General features: G+C 36.8%; 1 protein-coding gene across 8 annotated transcripts in view; it reads right to left on the bottom strand.

Moving 5' to 3' along the window:
- DYTN (dystrotelin) overlaps positions 1-22,673 on the bottom strand; it is a 129,404-nt gene extending 106,731 nt beyond the window's left edge. For 4 of the 8 annotated variants that reach the window (XM_088167880.1, XM_088167881.1, XM_014880340.2 and 1 more), the window contains exons 1-14: positions 18,067-22,673; positions 15,969-16,043; positions 14,831-15,032; positions 12,691-12,776; positions 12,039-12,127; positions 11,291-11,362; positions 10,784-10,947; positions 9,804-9,915; positions 7,988-8,133; positions 6,227-6,395; positions 4,490-4,560; positions 2,320-2,479; positions 1,249-1,720; positions 556-702 (exon numbers count right to left, since the gene is read on the bottom strand). In XM_088167880.1, coding sequence (XP_088024006.1) covers positions 599-702; positions 1,249-1,720; positions 2,320-2,479; positions 4,490-4,560; positions 6,227-6,395; positions 7,988-8,133; positions 9,804-9,915; positions 10,784-10,947; positions 11,291-11,362; positions 12,039-12,127; positions 12,691-12,776; positions 14,831-15,032; positions 15,969-16,043; positions 18,067-18,160 — 2,016 coding nt within the window. In that variant the 5' untranslated portion in view covers positions 18,161-22,673 and the 3' untranslated portion in view covers positions 556-598. Of the gene's footprint in view, positions 1-555; positions 703-1,248; positions 1,721-2,319; positions 2,480-4,489; positions 4,561-6,226; positions 6,396-7,987; positions 8,134-9,803; positions 9,916-10,783; positions 10,948-11,290; positions 11,363-12,038; positions 12,128-12,690; positions 12,777-14,830; positions 15,033-15,171 lie in introns of all 8 variants that reach the window. The other 4 variants (XM_088167883.1, XM_088167884.1, XM_088167886.1 and 1 more) reach the window with 4 other exon arrangements.
- Positions 22,674-22,811: the final 138 nt, after the last annotated feature.

Raw genomic sequence — 22,811 nt, 5'->3', positions numbered from 1 at the left:
ACCACAGAAAAAATCCCATACAAACTAGGACTATTTTCTTTCTTGAAAAGCTGGTATCATTTTACTGACATAACTAAAACCCTTTAAATTATGCAAATTTTCTTGAACCATAACTGTTTTTGAGCATATACAAACATACTTATTTACTATTTTTATGCATCTCCTGCCAAAGAGCGTTAGTAAATAATTGACTGTATATTTTTTCTCTCTGAAGTGGTACTGAATAATTTCGATTTTTTCAGGTCTTTAAAATCCTTCTGTACATTACAGGAAAAAAAGGTTTCCTTGTTGCTGGCATCAACAAGCAATACAGCACCATTCCAAGGAAGTAACTCGACCATGGGATATCAACAGCTAAAGAGAGAAATGGGCAATCATTTGCACTGCTGAGGAAGTCACAGCACGGGAGCTGGAAATCACCAACAGAAAAGGAACATAGCTCTCCAAAATGCTCCTGGTGAATCAGTAAATGCAGAAATCTGTCATGCTGTGTTATTACAGGCAACATCTGAGACACTTTAAAGTGTCTCTTTTAAGAGACATGGCATCAATTACCTTAAGTAGTTCAGTGAAGTTGTAAGGTGAATGGCAGTTTCCATCATTTGCAAGCTGGTGAAATTACTTGGTTGATGAGGTCAGAGAAGGACCTGCAAACATGCTCAGCTGTAGAGAAGAACTCCTGGTGCAACACAGTTTGTTGGGCTGAAAAGTAGAACAGATTTTAAGCCCTTCCAAGCTTTTGGATGCTGCCAGAGCATTAGAAAACTCTTTACAAATCTCTAAGATAACCCTCTAGAAACACCAGCTTTTTCTGTCATATTCCTTATTACATCCCCATTATCAAAAGTGAGGCATGCTGAGTGTTGAACAAAGCTCTGCTATGTGAGACCATTGATTACAGAGGGATTTTGTCCTGTTGGAAGTCTCCTAAGACTAGAGTTATTAGTTATGGTGTTACAGAATTGGCAAGAGCAAAAACCTCTCTTGCCCTCACCAGTTTAAGTTTGCTCCTTAATTGACTGCCAAGACTGATGACATCTTAGGAGCTTTGACTCATCCAGTTCCAAATAAGTCCAACATTAGGGGCTATATTTTGGAATATGCTTTACCTTACAATAATGGAATAATACTGCAAAGGCTAAAGCAAGATGCTGAGTTTCCTCTGCGAGTTACATGATTATGAACAATATAATGGAGTAAACTGGATGAAGGTAAGAAGACAGTGTCAAGATGACTGAGAACTTATACCTGATTTGGTTTGGAGAGACAGTGTATCCTTCAGTTTCATCATTAGCAGTTCCAATTCCTCTCTGACTTCCTTCTCATCAGGTGGTATCTGCATTGCAATGGGAATAAGAACTGTATTCCCCATTCCACCAAAAGAGTTTTCTGTCAGTTTAGGTGAATATGTTCGTTTCTCTTTTGCTTTTTTATGCTCTCTCATAAAGGGTTTGTCACTCTGCAGGAACACTGACTCCAGTGGCTTATCTGAGTACATAAAGTCCATTGCAGTAGGAGCCTCAGGTGTCTGTAAAAGTTGCATTCCATTTACAGAGCTTGAGGGATTCAAAGATTTCCATTCTGCACATGTCCTGGAAGTAGGCCTTATTTGGGCAGGATTTAATTCACTCTGCATTCTCCTTTCCAGCAGAAGATGTGGATTTCTTGGCATTGTATTATGACACTGTGCAAAAGGATGCTCTGACGACTGCAACATGGTCTACAAAATACAGAAAATACATTGTAAAATAATTGATATTTCAGTTTGCTGGTAGTACTAAAACAGCACTGCAGAAAATGCTACAAAAATGCTGTAGGGGGAAAAATATGTAAACATTTTCTGTAAAATAAAGGCCTTTTAAGAATCTCAGAAATAATTGTAATGATAAGAAAACTACAACTGAAAACAAAAATATTTTCTATACGATGTCTGTATTACATCCCAGTAAAAGACAGCAATTAGGAATGACATTTTATTTATCCAGTGCCAGCACTTTGACTCTTCAGAAACAGATCTGACTGCAATGAAGTATCTAACACTTCTGTTCGAAACTCTTATTGGGATATTCATTATTTTCATTGCAGTACTATTTAAATCTGCTAACATGGATATCTGTGCTAGATGCACATAATGATAAGAAAACCCCTACTGCAAAGACCTTATCTGCTTTCTCTGAAGGGAAGAACTTAAGATGACTGAAAATACAAGTGGAAGGTGCATGAAATGGTATTAAGAGTGCTGATCTACAGGAAAAGCAGTTGTTAGTGTTCAGTAATGGCACATAGCTGTGACAATTCTTGATATATATATCATTATACCTTGATTTCTTCCTTCATGTGCTTCAGTGTCATTTGCAGATTTTCATGGCTTAGTCTCAGTCTTTGGAGTTTGGCCTCTATTTTGCAGCTTTTTTCTTCCTGGCAGTTATGAAGAAATTGCATTTTGTCCTTCCATTTGTTGAACTGCTTCTTCATGTACCTACCAGAGATACAGAAGGGTGGAATTTTTGCTAGACCAGACATACACAAATACATGCAGTCACGGAAACGAGCAAACACTTTAGCACAAGCTTTATCCCTATTACTACTTCAGGAGATTTTTGTCAGCTTTGGGATCAGAGGCCAATAATTCAGGAGCTGGACTGTATCCATGGAATTAGCATGAACATGAGTATTCCAGATGAGGAAATATGAGAGCTGAGTAGAACTGTGGCCAGGAATGAACCTTGCATCTTGGGGTTTTACCTTTCCCACAAAGGTGGCTGCAACAGGAGACAATAGCAGTCCCTCTGTAGAGAAGCAAACTACTTATAGCAATTCCCTGACCTGCAAAAGATTCCCATTACATGCCCGGGCAACAACGAAGTAAAAGCAGCTTCTACCCCTTTCTTCTTGCTCATGGTATTCTCTGCAGTTTCTTAATGATACCAATAGCTTCTGCACAGACCAGTTGTCGTTGAATAAACACTCTGATTTTTGCAATCAGAAGTGCCACCCTCCCATGCATATCAGAGATTTAGAAATTACCTACTCGGAATACAGTATGACAGAAATACTACCCATAATTCTGTTCTAGTTGTGATTTCCCTAAGAAATCAGGGTAGAAATTATTTTACTTTCCTTACAGCTGAGGTGCAGACAGTAAAGTTTGTTAACACCAGAGTAATAAACCAACTGCTCCATATAACAGATCTGAAATAGTTATTGCCTTGCTTTGTTGCATTCAGAATTTCACCTGATTAATTTTCTTTTGGTTATGCTTTGGCTTAGAGAAAACTGCCCCATCAGTTTCACTTGAATTATGCAAGATTTGTGTGAATGGGACAGCAAGTCAGACCATTTAAAATTAGAATTCATATTACAGTGGTCCCTTATAACAACATTTAAGGGCTCTTCACTGTAAAATACTGTCCTCCCTCAACTAACTCAGAGCTCAGTTCTATGAACAGACAGGTGAATGCTGGAAGCTGGTCCACAAGCAAGAATAAAGAACTTCCCATGAGTAATGTGATTAATTCACCCAGTTCTGTGATAAGCTCCGGGTCAGAGCAGCATTATAGGAGAAAGCATCCCAAATATCCTCTCAACGATTGCTAATCTGAAAGAAAGCTGAAGATCTTTGCCATATCTCTTCATTTTCCCAAGTGAGAACAGACTTGCAATGGAACTGCAATTGTTTAGCTCTAATCTTGGAGTGCCCTTGTGTGAACCTGGAGCAGCAATTGGAATGAAACAGAACACGAACAGAGGGAACTGAACGTACTGAAGGAAATAAAGAGAGTAGATTTGGGATTGAATTCTACACCGATTCCATCACTTTCAGTGGTCACAGGCATGGTTATATAGACAGGACATTTATATACAATTACAAAAATGAAGGAGGGGAAGGCAAAAATGCAAGTAAAATGTCAGCATCGTTGCTCACACACTAACTTCCTCCTTGCCATATCATCCAAGCAAACAAGCGTCCCAAGAGATTTTTAATTTAGGAATTAATATTTTACAGTGTTGAAGATTTGACTATCAGAAGGAACTTCTGTGATGAAGTGTTACACCTCAGCCTATTAACCTCTATTTGATGCACAGCATATTTTGTAGAAAGAAATTCTACTTTGATTTAAAAGCTTCATGCAAATTATGAAATATGTTTTGATTAAGCCTTATCCAGAGAAAAATTTGAAAAAGTGTGCTGTTCTGACATTTTTATGTGGATGAACATCTTTTTGCCTAAAAACTACTTTTAGAAATATAAACTAGCAGTTGCAGAAATGCTGATTAAAGCAAACCAAAATGTTTTGCTTTGCCATTGTTTTTCCAGTGATCTTAATCTAAATTTTTTGTTGCTGAGTTTTCATTATTTATCCTCATTTGATAGGATTTTTTAAAATCTCAAAATCTCCAAAGTATGGAAAACTCATGTCTTCTAGCCCTCCAGCTGGAGCAGCATTGCCCACCAGTCCTCAGTCAGTGTACTGCTGCAGTTACCTACCTGCTGTCACTGTGAATGCTTTTAATGGATTCGTGCATTTTAAACATATCTGCTTCAAAAGAGGCTATTGCCTAAAACAAAAAGAAGTATCTGTTCATAACTTTATCAGCAATAGCATTTCATTTTTATTTGCAAGTTTTATTATAGGAGTGCATGGCAAATTTTGGATTTGGTCTGTTTTACAGATTTATTAGTTAACCTTTTTAATTTAATGTATTATAATCAACTGATGCATTAAAGTATTTCTAATGGGTGGAAAATTTATTCTATAGAACGAATTCTTTGTTCTATGACAAATTTAAGTGTATGGAAATTTGTTTGAAATTAGAACGAAATCCATATTCCCAAGAATTTCTGCAAAATTGAATATTCTGATTTGGGAACAACCTCTCTCAAGTCCCACAACTGCTTTGAGATAAGGAGATGGTGAGACTGAATGTAGAAGAGAGAAGAGAAACTCCTGGTCTTTAGATGGAAATAGCATTCTCTGGACCATGCAGAGAACAGTAGCCCAAAAGTCAGGGAGACAAACACTTTCCAGCTAAGCTACATTTGAGGCATAAATTGGGTAGGAATCAGGGCTGCCAGGAAATTGAGACTAAGAGCTGGATTGCCCAGGACCTCTGTATTCATGGATTCTAATAAAAGCAATAATTGGACTTACCGTCCACATCTTTTCAATCAAAGTGGAAATAATCTGCACTATAAGGTCTTAGAAATCAGTATAAAACTGCTCAAAAGGAATTCTCAGCCTAGAGAGAAAATAAGCAAGAGAACAATGCACCTGACAGAATCCCAGCACAGGGATGCAAGTTCCATCCTGCTGTTTTCTAAAAGACAAATGCCAACCATCAAAATTCTATGTTGAAGCAAGGTCTACCCACAACTCCTGCAAATGTCTGCTGGCTGGCACTATACCTTGAGCTGGGCAGCAGTGTTCTAAAAGACAGGTCTCCCAAAGGGCAGCACAGGAGTAGCAGCCAAAGGAGTGACCTGGCACACAGAGGCTATTTCTGTGTTACTGCACCCCTTGGCTCCTGGGAAGAGCAAGATGAGTGGATGACAACCTGGTTTGAACACATTCCAGTGCTCCCTGTATTCTGAGTAAGTGCAGAGCTACCAACCTCTAAAAAATATAGAAAGAAAAAATTGCTATGCACTTATTTTTAGCTACACTGTCCTACCCATTCTACTAGCATTGTTTCTTTGGAGGGAAGCTGGGAATGGATTATTGGAGACCTTTTGTGCATTAGGTATTTTAGTTGGAGTGGACACTGCTCTGTGTTTATCCTAAGAGGGCCCATTCTGTCCTTTTGCTATTTCCATGGGAACAAAAATGGCCTGAGTCTAATAAGAATTCAGGCATTCTTCTTTGACATTTGCTTGCAGTAGGAAGACATGATGGCCTTTTTCACTGTCAGAATAGCGAGAGTACTCCAGACTCATCTAGAACTTTAGCGTGCTACTTCACAACAGCTCAGAAAAACCTCAAGCAAATATTCTTACAGGTGCTTCTGAAGGTCATGGAAGTCGAGGAGTTAGTCACTCACTAATCTTGGGAAGATAACAAAATCAAACTAAATTTTCAGACTACACATTTTTCACCATAGGTCAGGACTTAACAGAAAGGTGAAGCTACCTATTACATTTTCATTGGAATTAGAAGGCAATTAGATAATTAACTTGCTAGGTCTTCTTCACAGCTTTAGCATTATTACTGCTTCATGTTTTGCTCACCTGAGCTATCGTCTTGCCTTGCTCTGGTGTCTTCTTGTTATTCTCACTCTTCTGCATTACAGTCCTGTTTTCACGTGTGAACCTGGGTGACTCTGGGACACAGTTGTCCACAGGGAAAGACACATTTTCAGGACCAGGTGATGATGGAGCATTCAATTCCACAGGAGGACTGCATACCAACAGGGAAGTAATGAGTAGGGAAAGGATCAGGACTCACATGGTTTTGCTATCCAGGAAGATCAAAATGCAGAAAACTAATGCAGTGTAAATAGACAGCTGTGCTACTGACTAAGCAAGAAATAAAGTTTAGCTATGCCTAGTGGCATATGATGGTTGAAAGAATGAAGTTCCTGAAAACAAATTCCACTCCCCCAACAGAATCTCAGCAACAGGTTCTTCTTTCCACCCATTTATTCTCAGTGCAATTTGCTGCTTCTCTATTTTGCTTCCTTTAACCAAGAGTTAAATATACTAGGAAATTCAACTACAAAAAAAAAAGCAAAGTATCCTGCTGTTCAGCCCATCATATGCTAGAAAAAATCTAGATATTTATCAGCCTTGCAGTGACATCTGTAATGGCAATCCCAAATTGTTCTTTGTCTCATTGCTACCTAAGCAGTAGGTAAGCAAACCCCCACAGAATTAAAGAGAAATCTCAATAGCTTCCAGAAAAATTAAATTACATTCAAAATGATTAAATACTGTTTTGTTACTGAGTACAAGAGAGGAAATATTAGCAATGAAAGATGTTTTGCATTTCACCACATTCTAAAAAACAAACACTGAAATAATATTCTCCATGAGGATTATAACTATTATCCATTGGTCTTTTAGTATATAAAAAATTGTTTTCTAACTGAAAACCTACCAGAGTAGCACAATCCAATTTTATAAACACTTTTTTGTCCTCCTTCACATAAAGATGAAATTAATTATTTTAGAGAGGACTGACCATTTTCCCCTTATTTCAGTCTCATTGAAACCTCATTTGGAGAACATGTGTGAGATACAAGACAGTTGCTAAATCTTTTTACAAATGGGAAGGAATCTCACCCTTTGTATCTTTCTAGTGCTTATCTCCTATAATCATTCCCTTCAGTTTCTATACCTAAGTATCAACCAAAATCTCAGAGCAAGGAAGGAGAAACTATTGGGAAAAATCTCTACATAAGCACCAATGCTCAATAACCACTGTGATCAGTGGAAATACTGCAATGACTAAATATTAACCAAAGCACATGAAACATTTGGTCTGAAAGAAGAGGAATGGTGAGATCATCTACTGGCTATTGCGAGTAATTCCACCTGCCTGCAATTTAGTGGGAATTGAGTAGAATACCAGTGAATGCACTGTGGGTCACATGTAGAAAGTATTCAGAGTTCATTTCCAATGGCTTTGTCACAGAGGAGGTGCTTAAAAACCCATGCAGTTGTAAAGGTAGTAAATATTTGCAATGCTTGACCCTAGACTGAGTATGAGAAATGGAATGTAGTGAAAGAGACAACGTAAGGAAGGAGGGAAGCAAGACACAAGCCAGTTATATTTTATTTGACAACTGATCATTAGGTTGTCAGCATGGTAACCAAAGTTAAGCTACATAACAATGTGCAGCAACTTCTCAGTTATTCTCTCCCTTTTTAACAGAAAAATCATGACATGGTATCTGCCATAACAAAATCCCTTACTCAAAGGACATAATCAAGCAATATTCCACAGCCTGACATTCAGAGATGATAAATTCATCTGAAACTGAAACTCACAAAGTCTTTTTGTGAACAGGGAAGTGCCTCTCCTCCACTGACTCCAGAGCTGTCCTTCTCTGAGCCTCTTTTCTTCTGCAGCGCTCTTGGAACAGGTTGTTCCTGATGGTGCGGAGAAAGTGCTTTGCATTCGCCTTTGCTGACATCTATTGGAATGAGGGATAATAAAGCAGAAAGTGATTTTGCAAACAGGTACTGCCCAGAAACAGACATACTCCAAAGCAAAAGTCCATCTGTTCAGCATCTGAACATGGCTCATGGCTGCTATATGAGCCCTAGAAGAGTAGCTGAGGTGGGTAATGCTGTAGGACCACAGGCAAAAGCAGCTTCAATTCTTTTAGGCAAAATACTGCCTGGATCAAAGTTAGGCAGCCTGGAAATGCTAACATAAGATTTTGGTAGATACAATGATTAAGCTCACAGTAACAACAATAATTCTGCTGTATCTAAGGAAGAAATACTTTTATACTTGTATAAAGCATTTGTCGATACAGTCTTCTATGGCTCACATCCTCCTCTCCTAGAATACAGTAAAATACACATCCATTTGTCACAGGAGTGTCAGGCTCATGTACAACAACTAAGCTCAGTAGCTCTATTATTGGAGGACACAAAGCAATTCTGCCCCAGGTGACTGCTGCAGTACATGGAGTGAGCCCTGACAGACTGAACAGTAAAACAAAGAAAACATACCACATGCCTCCCAGTGCTTTACAACGTGGTGGTAACATTACCACAAGGTGTCAGCACGGTAAGGAAAAACTCTGCTGATATTTCAAACCCCAGTCAGCAGCTCAATCCCTGATAAAGACTGTGAAAACTTATCCAGACAAGGACAGCATATGCTACGAGTGGAAGGCATGGGGATAGCAACTTACTGCTGATTATTTTATGTCCCACAAAACAGATACAAAAATCATATTTCTCGTAGTGACTGGTTTATCTTTTAAAATTTGGTGTAGATTTTGGCCTGTACTGTAATATTTGGCCTATAAAGTAATTACAGGGTTTGTGTTAGAGAAGGACTTCATAAAAGAAACCTAAGTTCAGTGATTCAATTGCAATTCCATAGCAAAAATGTGGCTGCAATCCACGCAGCAACATCTCCTGTCTTGCTTTATCTCTCTTGCCCTTCCTTCCGGTGCTTCCACAAACACACACTCCCATTCACTCTCCATTCACACTAATTTTAATGCCTCTACTTAGAAATCTCTTCATGAGGAGATCAGTTAACATTTGATTTCCCTACTTTCTCACAGATGGAGTATGAGGAAGAATATTTGGAGGACTGAACTGTTATTTTTAATGCAGATATTGAGCATCCAGATATAATTTCTCACAATGTTAGCAATAGAGTTTTGTTTTTAGGAAGAGAACAATGAAGTGGCAAGACTTTAATGCTACCCCAGAGAAAGGGTGAGAACAAGAGCAGTCTATCAGTCTTTAGTTTTAGTGCAGACACTGGCTGCCCAGGTAGGGATGGGATGAAGGAACATTGGGACATTGAGAGGACTTTTCATAGGTTTAAGGATTATCTGCTAACAGAAAACTTGCCATAAATCTCCTTAAGAAGATGACTTGCACTGGGATGTTTCATAGCTCTATTCAGCTACTTCAGAACAAAACACTTCTAAAGTTAGAAGCCTGCTTTCTTTTCTTTTTCCTCCCTGTTCCCAGACTAATAATGCTAACATGTCACGGCTGTTATGGCTAGTACAGACACAACCTTATAATGCATGTAGTTGAAGAACCTACTGCCTACTTACCTACATGAAGAACCTCAACAGGGAAATGAATCAGTACAATAGGACTCTACCTGCACACAGTGTTCCACAACAGGATGTGATCTCTTATGTGGTTTGCAGAGACGGCCAGTGAAAAAGCAGGCTTGGCAAAGGTCAAAATTGAGGCACTTTAAACAGCGATACCTGTGAGGGAAAACAAAAGGATTTATTTGCCTCCCCATAAGTAAGAATTTGGTGTAAGTAAGCTTGACTATTGGAAACCCAGATCCCTGGACTCTGAAATGCAAAGAAACATATATTTTTTTTATTATAATAATGACTTTCCTCAGCATTTTCTGAATTCAAGTTATTTTGTCCAAATGACTGTGGACTTCTCTCTGAACCCACTAGTGGTTTTGATCTTATTTATTTGCTGCATTGAAATGCAGTCCATGAAAGAAACCATTGTTCTAGCACCATTTCCCATTTTTCAGCATGCAGTTACAACTTCATATGCTTCTTATGCACCAGCTTACCTCTATTTGCTGCTCCCATGAAACTGTAATATTGACATAGGATTAATAAACAAAAAACCAAAAATGCAAGAAACTAAATCTGCAAGCTTACAATTAGTGAGAATACAGTAACAGTAAAATGCTTTTCTGAGCATTCTGGTCAGAAAGTAATGGACAGTGTTCTTTTTATACTACTATGCCATTTTATACCATTACTTAGATGACCAAGATGCTAAGATGGAAAATTCAAAGAGCCAGTTAATACAATTGGTTACAGGAAAAATAACGAAGAAATGAAATACACAGGTTTAATTTGCTTTACCTTTGGACTGCCAGTTTACCTTTGGCAAGTTTTCATAGTCATGTCTGTGCTAGTGAGCTAAAGAGAAGAGGATGAAGACTTGAGCATTAGACTGCAGCGGTTCTCTCTATCCTTCTTTTCCTGGTTAAATTAGATTACGTCCAAAGTTTGTTACTTAGTACATCAGTTACAGCCTGTAAGGTATGCAAACAATGGTAAGAACTGTTTACGTGGATGTTAAAGACCACTGACACACCTGATGCCTCTAATGGGGGAAACTTTGCAGACTCTGCATCTAGCTTGGTGAGAAATCATTTCCGTGGCTGATAATCTGTAACATGTAGGGAGCCACAGGAGAACAGCAGGCTCTGATCTCAGCCAAGACAGGAATTTTTCTTCAACAATAGCTGCATTCAGAACCTATAAAAAATACGTCTCAGGTTCATACATTCACTTAAAATAAACTGGTGGTTCATGTACAATCTCTAATAAAAGCTCTGATACTGGATTTTGCTAGCATAAATTTTCCATTCATGTAAAATGTTACTGGGTTCCACATGTTTTGGAATAAATGCAGGAGTCCTCAGTAGTATCTTACTGAGCATCTTTTCTTTAGATACAAATGCTCCCATACTGTGAGACTAATGATCAGCCCTGCTTCTTAAAAGTAGATACTTGGGGATGTTATGTGGTGATACATTTGAAGTTTTAATCAATCAGCAACATTCAGAATAATTTCCCAGGACATCAGAATTTCACTCACCCCATGGAAACAGTCATGAATTGCAATTTCCACACAAGACAGAGTGCAGCCTTCTCCCACAATGGCTGGGATCTACACCAAGAAGAAAGGCTCAGAAACACCTCAATAAAAAACAGATGTTCCCATCATGCTCTGCTGTGAGGATGACAGCACACAGATGGTGAAGTATCTATAGCAATGCTATTTTCCCACTGTTCTGAAGAAAATCCGTTCATATTCACACCATCAGTATGCAGTTTCACAGTTTAGGGTGTGTCAGAATGATTTGTTTCCAACTCATTTACTGTAATGGATCAACATACTTTGTTTCTACACTATAATACTGAAGGACGCTGAATCTTAAATCTCAGAGGTAATTTTCAGATCTCATTTTCAGCACCAGTTCAGATGAAAATACCTGTATGCTAAGGCAACTTGCAGCAACTGCAAGCTACTCTAGTGAGTACAGACATCTGAAGTTTGGAGTTGCTTTAGGAATAGTTGTATCCAATTGTTTCCAGGACTTGTAAGTTCAGGCAACATGAATGCACAAAGGCATTCACTAATACAAGTGGTTCTTTTGAGAACAGGGACAGAGTTTGATTCTTTTACCTACTTTACATGATAGCTCCCTATGTCCACAGTGTCCTATTAACTTCAGTCCATTAAGGTAATCAAACATAGCAGGTATCAATCATGAGGGTTCTCTTCTCCTAGGTTAGTACACTCCTACAAAATCTGTTGTGCAATAGGAGTGCAGTGACATTACCTGATTTAAGTCTGTTAGCAGGCTTCTCAGGGCACTACGGGTAATCAAGGTCTCCTTCCCATCAGGGACAGCGTAAAACTGGAAGAAAGCTGAAAACAAGGAAAAAAACTGGAATCCTGGCAGAGTCTAAACTGTCTTCAAGCTATCTTCAAACTGCTATGGTAATTGCAGTCTAAAAAAGAAACCCCTCAGAAAGTTTCACTCTATTATGTAGCTAGCAGCCTCTCAGTGACTGCTGTGACCATACTTCTCCCTATAGCGAGGGAAAAAGAAGGAAAGCAAGGAAGAAAGCAATGAACTCGTTCTTATAACATTAGGAAAAATATTTAAATATGTTTATACAAGAAGTTCTCAATTTAAATTGTGAATTGCTTATTTAAAACCATGGGGTCTCTGTTCTTTTCTGCTAGGCAAATAGAAGCTCTACTTAAACTTTATTATGACCTCTTTTGAGGTTCCTTATTGCAAAGATGGCTACAGATATCGATTGAAAAGCATTATTTTGTATCAGCCTTTATCTTCAACTAAGCAGTCAACATAATTTACTTTTCTCATGGCAGAGCTAAATTTCTTTTAAAATAAAAAAGGTACAATGGAAATATTCCTCAATGTTCAGTATTTCAGGCAGTGTATAAGATCATGTATTTCCCACCTCTGTATTTAGCCAGTAGAGTGTCTCCTGAAAGGGAAATTAAGGCAGCTGCAGCAGATCTGGTTTTGATATACCCTGTGCCAGATCTAGGAAAATGAAATAAGTTACACTACATTCACTGAGAATATAAAAACAAACTTCTAAAGAATAGAATAGTACTATGTATGAAGAAATCTTCAAAACAAGTATTCTTTTGCATGTATAAATGTAACCAAAGTAACATTTCAGTGATATTTTTTGTCTAGAACCCTTTGCCACCGAACATAATTACAGAGTGAGCTGTTCCAAGACAACATGCAGTCATAAGACAAAAAGACAACATCTCCTTAAAAGACTTCACATCCCAAGTAAAATGTAATTTTACATTTACAATGTATGTCCTAAAAAAATTCTGCTCTTTTTTTTTTTTTTTTTGTGTGGAAAGCCTTCCCAAATACAGTAGTGAATATAGGATACAATCTGAGTTTTGCATATATCATCAGGCAGCTCCACTATGGCCTCAGATCTGCACTGAGCTTCTCTTGGGCTGATTACATTTAATTTCACTGAAACTCAATTTAATCAAAAGGATATATGCAGGAGCAGGACATTTAGTTTTGACCATTAGATAATAAATAATGTAGATTAATTTAGAACCCAATTTTGTGACATAGGCACCTAATGAAAGACACTCTTTTTTTTTTGTGAAGACAATGCAGACATTAATCAGAACCACAAATCAGGAAAATCTGGAAATCTATATTTAAGATATTACTTTTGCAAAGCTTCAAAATATCATTACATAAAATTGTCTTCAAGAGTCTTTAGACCAACCCACACTGTGTAAAGCTGCAATATAATCTCTAAAGTATGAAGTGCATGGGAAATCGTTGTTTTTCCAGAAATTTCAAAGGAAAAACTCCAAGACTAAAGCTAACGTACACAATCAAACTCCCTTAAGATGTTTGTGCAAGCTTATTAAGTAAACTACCACACAAACATGGAAAATTCCTATGTGCTCCTCCTATTAAATACTTTCCTGTGTTAATAGTGGAGAATAGCAGTCTACAGAGAAAACATGATTAGAAAATCATAAGAAGCTTTTTCTATCTTATATACATGTCAAGACACTTGTGAAATTATTTTTTAAAAAAGAAATAGCAGCAAAAAGAAAATGACACGGTCTTAAGAAGGCAGACTAAAATAACAAGGTAGTCCTGTTAAGAAGATTCTTCGAAATAATTTCCCTCAATGCACGCAAATTACAAAATACTCTTGGATGTTTCTAGTTTCGTTTCTTGATACACCATTTATTCTTACCCTTAATTGATTTTTTACAAAAAAGTTTGATAAAATGGGACCTTAAGCAGTACCAATCAAAAGAGTAATGAATAATGCTTCAAGAAAACGTCCTGTGGACCATTTACATCTCATTTACTTTCAGTAAAAAAATTTGCTGTGATGTAGAAGGGAAAAATTTCACCTGTGATAAATAACTTGTACAATGAACTCAGTCTTTGTCTTTTAAATCTGACACAATCACAAAACAATCCTGCCTTTAGTGAATTAACTCCTTATTCACAAACAATACACAAGAAAAATACACTCTGTGAGCTGTTTCCTTATCATTTTCAGAAACTTTGCTATTCACCAAGCTGCTCAGCTTAGTTATGAGGCATCAATTTTGTTTCATAATTGGTAGATGAACTTTTTAAGCTTGAGAAAAATGAATAACGAAAAGTGACTAGTAAATTCCTGACCTGTGCATGTGTACTATTCTCCAGAGGCAAATATGGGTTCTTTTTTAGGAGTGAATCAAAATATCTTGGAAGTCAGAAGAAGACCTATTCTGTAAAGTTGTTTGGAGAAAACGTCAGCATGGTCTGGATTTCAAGATAGTTTTGGGAATATTTAACCACTGTTTGTCTAATGCAGTTTTGTGCCTCATATTCGTACAGCTGAAATACTCCTAGTTTTTATACCAAGCAAAACCAATCAAGATGGGAGAGTTTCACATAGAAATGGTGTGAGAGTGATAGAAACAGACTTAGTCCAGCAGTACTTGGGGTGGGAGCTATATGATCTTTAAGGTCCCATCAAAAAAAACATTCTTTGACTCTATGGTACTTCACAATGGATCTACATTTATTCTTCTTCTCACCTGTCATACATGGCAACCAGCAGGCTCAGTGTGAATTCAGCAGCTCTTGGATCTACCTGGCCTGGTTTTTCTAATCTTGCTCTTTGGAACAATTTCATCAGCATTCTAGAGATTTGCTGAATGTTCAGAGAAATCCGCTCCTCCCTCTGGCTTTGTTCACTTGATAGGATGTGCTGAATCAGAGAAACGTCAATCAAATCCACTGTGGGAAAATCAAGGAAGAAATTAATGAGGATCCTTGCCTTTTCTTGAATGGATTTTTTTTATCAGAAATGCCTAGCTAAGACAAATCTGTAAAATGAAGCCTAAAACAGTACACCATATAAAAAGAAAACCAGTACCTGTGTGAATTGGTTCTTCCACATTGACACAGAGCATCAGGTAGATAAACCATATCAGAGCTGGGACCAGACTAAATATATTATAGAAGAGCTTCCCCAAAGAAAGAAATATGTCCAAAGCCAACAATCTAGTCATCTTCTCTGTCCTACCCTGAAGACCTCATTTGCAATATTGTGCATTTTCAGCAACAGACTGTTTCAAATGGGAAATTCAAGAATTCCATGAAATTTAGCTCAATATGGAATTTACATCCAGTAATTTCAAAGTGAGCTAAGTGACCAGGACTTTACACAATTCTCTGCTTGCATTAATTTCTCCCTCACTTCAAAGACAGGGAAAATGAATACTAACCAGGAGTTTTCTGGTCTATCATATTTCATTTTGCTCTCATTAATTCTTATAGTTCAGTCAATGCATTTTCAATAAGCCATGATTATTTCCAATAAATCAGCTCCTAAGAAACATATTAGAATTTGACGTTTTATGAGCATAATAATACAGATAAAGATTAATAATTGCCAGTGATGTCTACATAGCAGTGTTGCAGATTGTAAAAATAATTTGATTCTCTCATAATTTTAGAATTTCACTAATGTATTTCCATTGACATTCAAAAGAAAAAAAATCAATTTGTATATGAAGCACTACCTAGATTTTAAATGTTCATAATCCATTCTGAAACTCTAAGGTAGAAAATGACAGAGCAAAGTAGCATAATAACTCATGGTGACAGCAATGCAAATTTTATACAGATTCTCCTCCCTGTAAAAGCACAGGATTCTCTTTGGCTACTAACACTGGCAAAGACTTTGTACTGAGCGTAGTTTTAGGGCTGTTCTGTATACGGAGCTCTGAACATCATTGAAGGCCTCTGTGAAAGAAAACAAACACACATTACAATAGAGTGGGTCATTCAAAACTAACTAAAAATCAAAACAACCAAATTTGGAGTTTTGAGTTGATCAACACTCTGAAGGAAAACTGGGGGGGAAATCGAAAACAAAAAGAAAATTTTTTTTTCAAGTAACTCTTTGGAGTGGACAGTCTTCTTGTAAACTGTGACATGATCTCCTGTAAAAGCAGAATTTAACACAGAGAGCACATCTGCTTCTTTGGGAATCAAGTTTATTCACAGATCAGAACAAGGGCTATGATGGTTATGCACTGCACATACTTTTAGCCAAGATCATAATGAAATAATATTTTTTCAGGCAAAAAGGTTTTTTGATCAGAGATACTCTTCTACAAGGAACAGTTTGTCAGTTTGCACAGCAGGGTTATTGTTTTGGATGCATATTGTTTCAAGCATTAAACAAATCAAGATCAACATGTGGGACTCTTGCAGATGAAGACAAGCCATTTACCAGAGCAAATTACTTTTGACATCTCTGTTTAGCAAACCCACTCAATCTGCTTGACTAAATCCCATACCCTTATATGATTTCAGTTTATTTCTTTCACATCAGTAAGGATGTGTTTCTGAATGGAAAGTAAGAGATGCTGACCATGATCTATACTTAATACTTTACTCACATACCTAGAACTTCAAGACCAAAACACAAGGCTTGTTCACTAAACTTCAGAAACTAGAAAGAGATTTATCACTTATCCTTCTGTTTTCAGAGACTCTTTTCTCCCTGTACTTCAGAGAGGAAGAGTTACACACAGTTGGTTAAGGTTAAAGATAAGCAATAAATATGTATAAATGAGTAGAAATAACTCACAAAATACTTCACCTGTTCAGTCTGGAAAGGAGCCAATCTGTGTGCAATGGTTTCCAAGAAATACACTAGATTAATATTAATAGTCAGTAAATTATGGGCTCTGCTGGTTCCCAGATGCTGTCTGAGCTATAGAAAGATGCCAATAACTGCTATACCATCTGTTTAGTCCTGCTCTTGTCATACTATGTTTTGTGATATTATTTGGAGATGTAGTGTAGCATGTCATACAACGTGAAAAATGAGTTTTGACTTCCACGCATCATCAGTTCTCTTTCCTCAATAAACTGATCCAAAGCCCTTTTGAAAGCAACAGAACAACTCCCACAGTTTTCAGTAGGTTATGGATTAAGTTCCAAATGCTTATTTTCAAATACAAATGCTAGAAATATATACACGATTCAACTCAAACACCTTCCATGCACAAGATGATTTTTGAAGTGAAGGGAATATGTTTTAGTAGCCATCTGCTACTTAATTCAAGTCCACCCTTACAGACAAAATGTGGCCTCAAAGTAGGGCATTCTGTGCCTGTCAAGCATAGTTCCAGAATAAACTTGTGAGGACACATAAGTAAAATAGTAAAGTATTTAAGATTTGTTATTGATGAGAGGCTATTTAGGAACATTAAAATATTTCATTTCTCACAGGAAGGGAGCTTCCCCTCTGGACAGAAGACCAGCATGTAATCATTCTGCTGTGAGCCAAATTTCTCCTCACTTTGTTGAGAAGTTGACAAAGGAGCTCCTACACACATAGAAGTGTGCTGATTCCTGACATCTTCAGTTGGTTACCTGTTATTCTGCATTTTGAGGTATTTGCTCTGTGGGAGATGAGGGGTCCGCTGAGATTTTGCACTCAAAAATGGAGTGTATGGCCATCCTTCAGGCCTATTCCAAAGTATGGAAAAAAACTTAGCATTTATTATAAATTAGGGAGCATGGCCCAGTGTGCCTGACCATACCATAAGCCAATGTGATAATGGAAGGAAGGTGCCAGAACAGATCCAACAATAAAGGTAGGACATCACAGCTGTGTAATTTGTCATTTACATGCTACAGCACACAGATTCTCAAGGTGGCATGATTTCATTAAAATTCTGTGGTTTCTGTTCAAAAAAGACACAGAAATGCCTTTTGAGAAAAGTTGGGAAAAAATAAGAAAAATCCTTACCCTGCAAGTCTGGATCCATTTGAAATTTAGCAGATGGCATTAGGCATTCTATAACAAAACAAAGTGTAAAACCACATATTCTAGACAGAGACATATCGAACCATTCAAATTAAACCTTTTAATCTGAACAATTCACTGGATGCATTTCAGAAATTAAATTAAACAGTATTACATTAAACAAAATAGTTTTGGTGCCACATGCAGAGAAATGCCAGCAAATCACAAGCCCTCTGCTCAGCATAAAATAGGAGTAATTCAAGTAACTGCAAATTTGTAGCAGGGCAAAACCTGTCCTCAAAACAGTTTTAAGTACAGGAAACGAGATCTTTATTTTGTTTGCCCAGTGTTTACATGCAGGATTACTACACAGTCCATAGTGTATAATTTCAGGTCACAGAGGGCATATCTACACCAGGCTCTTCCCAAGGTTCATTGATTGCAATTACTCAAAAGTATTTTCTAAAATTTTCAAGCAAAACTAAAGTTTTAGGCTGAGCTGGCATTATTTCTTATTGAGCTGATATGGAAGGTGAAAAGGAAGCTTAACCATGAATCCACTTATTTAGACAACTGTGAAAGCAAAAGTAGTTATGTCCCTGTAATAATGGAAACCAAATATCTCCCCTCAGGATTTATTTCACTAATGGTCTAAACTACATTATATTTCTAATCACAGAAATATAAATCTGAATTAACTGTAGTAACTATCTTTCAGCTAACACTGCAGTTGCAAAACACTAGGTAATAATGGCTCTAAGTCATACAAGATTCCAAAGGCCATCTATATGGCTTATTGGGCATAACAAAGGCAAAAATTGCTAAAATGAATAAAAATTAGATAGTTGGAAATTGTCTAAAACGTAATAAATTTAGTGTTAAATCTGAACTTAAACAAATGTTCACTTCTTACTTTTTTTCAGTGAGAAACATTGATCATTTGTCATAAACATGACAGAATACTGGCCAATTATGAAGCATAAACATTCAACAATCAAAAATTACTGAGTCTGCCATAAATATGCTTCTCACCATTTTAATTGGTGAAAGCTGCAACTTTGTGTTTCAGTCCCTAAATTTCAGTCATAACCTAAATTTAGATACTTAAAATACTGAGATACAGATTTGCTTTAATAGTCTTTTTCGTTCAAGACTATAATGCCACAGTTTTTACTGTAGTCCTTATTTGAAAGAAATACCACTTTTCCTTTTCTTTCTTACTAAGGGTTCTGCAAAACTACAGCTCTGCCCAGCATTTACACAGGCTCATAAGTTTGCCTCTAGATATATATTCACATGCAATATAAATGCAAATGTGATACAACTGTTCCTAAAATAGCTGCAGTAGTAGGAGCCTCTGCATAGCTTGAAAGAAAAGTTCATGTACGGAAATCAATGAAATCAGAAGACACAGAGAATGAATTAAACATAAGAGTTTGGTGAAAGCTACATGTAGCAATCTAGAAGGTAGACTTACAACCACACAGCTTGACCCCTTTATTTTCTCATTCCAGAGGTACATAAAACAAAGAAAGTGAATAGGATGAATATAAAAATATCCAGGTTAAACTCACTTAAATTAGAACTCATTAGAATTTGCTTACTCCAGTAAGAACAGATCCACTGACTTACTGAGTTATACAGCATGCATAATCTATGAGTGCTTGATACTTACTGTAAGATGACCAGATCTCTATCCAGTACAGAACAATGTCTAACATTTAAATTACCCATATGGAAAAACACTCTATAGTCTTGTACTAGGGTATTCATGGTCTCGAAGTTAACCATGTGTTTATGTGTTTTACCAAACTGGCCATCATTGTACAGCATCATATCTATGAACTCTCCCTCCAAAAATTTAAAAAGACATTATTAATGTATGTACAGTCCACACTTTCATATACAAAACTCTGTAGAAAGTCCAGATCTTGACTGCAGTAGGAGTGCCTGGGTGAAATGAAGAGAATCTACTTGAGTGTTAGCACATGAACACCATGAAAGCAGAAGCAGTATCTGCTGCCAATGAAATCTGAAGTAACTTTGCCCATTGATACACTATTTCAGCCTGTGTGTTATTTTTCAGTCATTTGTGTGCTTTAATAGCGAAAAACACTTAAGAAAACAAACAGAAAGATTAAAATTATGTACAAATGTTCAGGAAATAAATTGCTACAGTTAAAATCCTGGTCCCATTAATACGAATACTCATAAGCAGAACAAGGATAACCTTTTTCTTGACTCTTAGTGGAATGTGAAAGAAAAGTAACACTTGATTACTTACATGTACTTTCTTTGCCTTACAGGTTCTCAGAACATGTACTTTAGCAAATAAAATGCATTTTGAAGCATGCTACATAATTAAAGTACAGAGAAAGACAAGCCACATGAAGTAAGACAGAAACCTCCCAGCAGATCAATTGACTTGATCACAGAGACTTTTATTCTTTTGAAATCAGACAACATATGATCAACATCTTAAATATGCATAAAAGAACCTACAATTACTTTTGTTTCCTGTGAAGGGTGAAAACATTCTGTGCTCTGTTCAAAGGCCAAAATAATTGCTTCCTCTTAAATACAGTAGCTGTGCTTACCTTCCTCTCATTACTTACTAAAGGTCCAGAAGTCAGATGACACCTCCAGAGAAGTCCAGTAGTTTTACAGTACTTAAAAGTTGACTTCAAGACACAGTTCTAAAGGTTTTGCTTTTAAGTTAAAGCTGCTCACAACAAATGCCTAGCAAAGGCCCAGATCAAAGTATCAGGTAATTGTCTAAGCAGTCAAAACAGAGAACACTAATTAATTAATAATAAATATCTTGAATTATTAAAGATAAAACTTCTTTGATCTTTTTTCAAAGCTTTTTTTTTTTTAATAGTTGGAGTGCAATATTTCTAAATTGACAGGCCTTTACAAAGCATCTCCCAGTTGCTGAGAAACTGTTGCTATAGAGACTGAAAATGAGGTAGAAACTGACATAGTAATGCAGAAAGCATAGTGTGCTGTAACAAAGAGTTGGGGCACCTATACAAAGAAGAAAAATAGTAAGCCCTAGTGGCAATGTCCTAGAACAAGAATTGTTCAGTCCAACCACAAAGCTCCTCAGTACACTCAAATGCTAGGGTTTATGAGGAATCTATATATAGCATTTGTAAGACATATACAACTTAAAGCTCTTTTCCATAAATTTTTCAACAGTTACCATAACACCCAGGTAGTAGGAGTCATCAATACTGTGAATATCCTGTATACATAACATGACTTAGAGACTTGTGAAAAAATCTGTCCCAGAAATTGCTTATTACTTGTAGAAAACCCAAACTTACTGATCATTAAGTCAATTGCTGTATTACAACTGTAACTAACTTTGATTAGGTTACCATATTTTAGCTTTCCTATTATATTTTATTTCTTTTTCTCCTAAACAAAAAAAGCTTTTCCGTTCACTCATGCTTCCATGAGGAAAGACCTGAATTTTCCTGCAGACCACCAGACAAATCCAGTTAGCATAATTTAGGATACATGAGACATCACAAACAGCTTTTTCTTTCTGCTCCCAGTCTCTGAGAAGAGGTTTTCAGCTGGTGACTCAGAAGTCAGATAAGCCTACTTATATATTGCAGGAAGAGCTATTTTGCCTCTCATTAACAGCTGTGAAACGTTGGTGCTTGAACTCATCTCCACAGGCAGAATAAAAGAATTCAAAGAGTAAGATTGCTAAAGCCTATTCATATAGAAAAAGCCCAAATGTAAATACACATTAGAGAAGCTAACTTTTCTACCTTGGAGAAGGAATTATAGAAAAATCAGGTCATTTGTAGAGACTACTGGTAGCATCCTTCCCTGCTATTTTTTCCTGAAACATCTGCCTCCAGATGCTCCTCAGAAATTCAGCCAATCTTCTGTGCATACACTACTGGAAACTAATTCCCTTGACACCACTTCCTCATGAAATAAATGGTTCCCAACCCTTGTCTTCAAGACTTTACAACACCTACCTCTACAATTTCCATGTGAACTCTTCCACGAAGATACTTATCATAGTATCTCAGTTCCTCTAAATGTTGCTTCTCCCCTGTACACTTTTCATAAAACCCCACATTCTTCCAGGTCCCTTGTGATACCCCAGCTTTCTAAGACCAGTGACACATCCCTCCTGGTCCTGTCCTAATTAGCCAGTAACTTCTCTTGGTTTCCTCATAGAAGAAGTCTACCCCTATTCAGAGTTTGAACCTCCATTTGAACAGATATAATGAATTTATTGCAATTATATGTAAATGATTCAAAGAACAGGAAGCTTTCTATTTTGTTTTAAATATATCTGGCAAAAAATTAGCAAGTACAGTAACATTTCATTAACACAGTCTCCATCATTTAAGACACCAAAGATGCAAGTAAAAGTACTTCCTCAACAATTCTGTTTAAACAAGAAATTAATTATGTTTGACTTAAAACATGTGAGTATACTCTTGAAACTCATTAAATACATAAGAAAAACAGGGAAAGAAAGATTAATTTGTCACTAAGTAGATGTATAGACATATTTTTGTGTTTAAAATCAATTTTGCTTAAGAAGATACTTTATTACAAAAGTATTGTGTTTCAGTACCTTTAAAAAATATTTGGAATTATAAAACTTCTACTCTGTATGTGACAATCCTGCTCCAAATTTTCATATGAACATTATAGGTATTAAACCATATTTTTGCAATAGTTTATTGAAATAAGAAATAAGTAGTTGGATA

This window comes from Sturnus vulgaris, chromosome 7 (genome assembly GCF_052056855.1).
Source record: "Sturnus vulgaris isolate bStuVul1 chromosome 7, bStuVul1.hap1, whole genome shotgun sequence".
NCBI classification, from domain to species: Eukaryota; Metazoa; Chordata; class Aves; order Passeriformes; family Sturnidae; genus Sturnus; species Sturnus vulgaris.
This window is presented reverse-complemented; position numbering and strand designations above follow the sequence as displayed.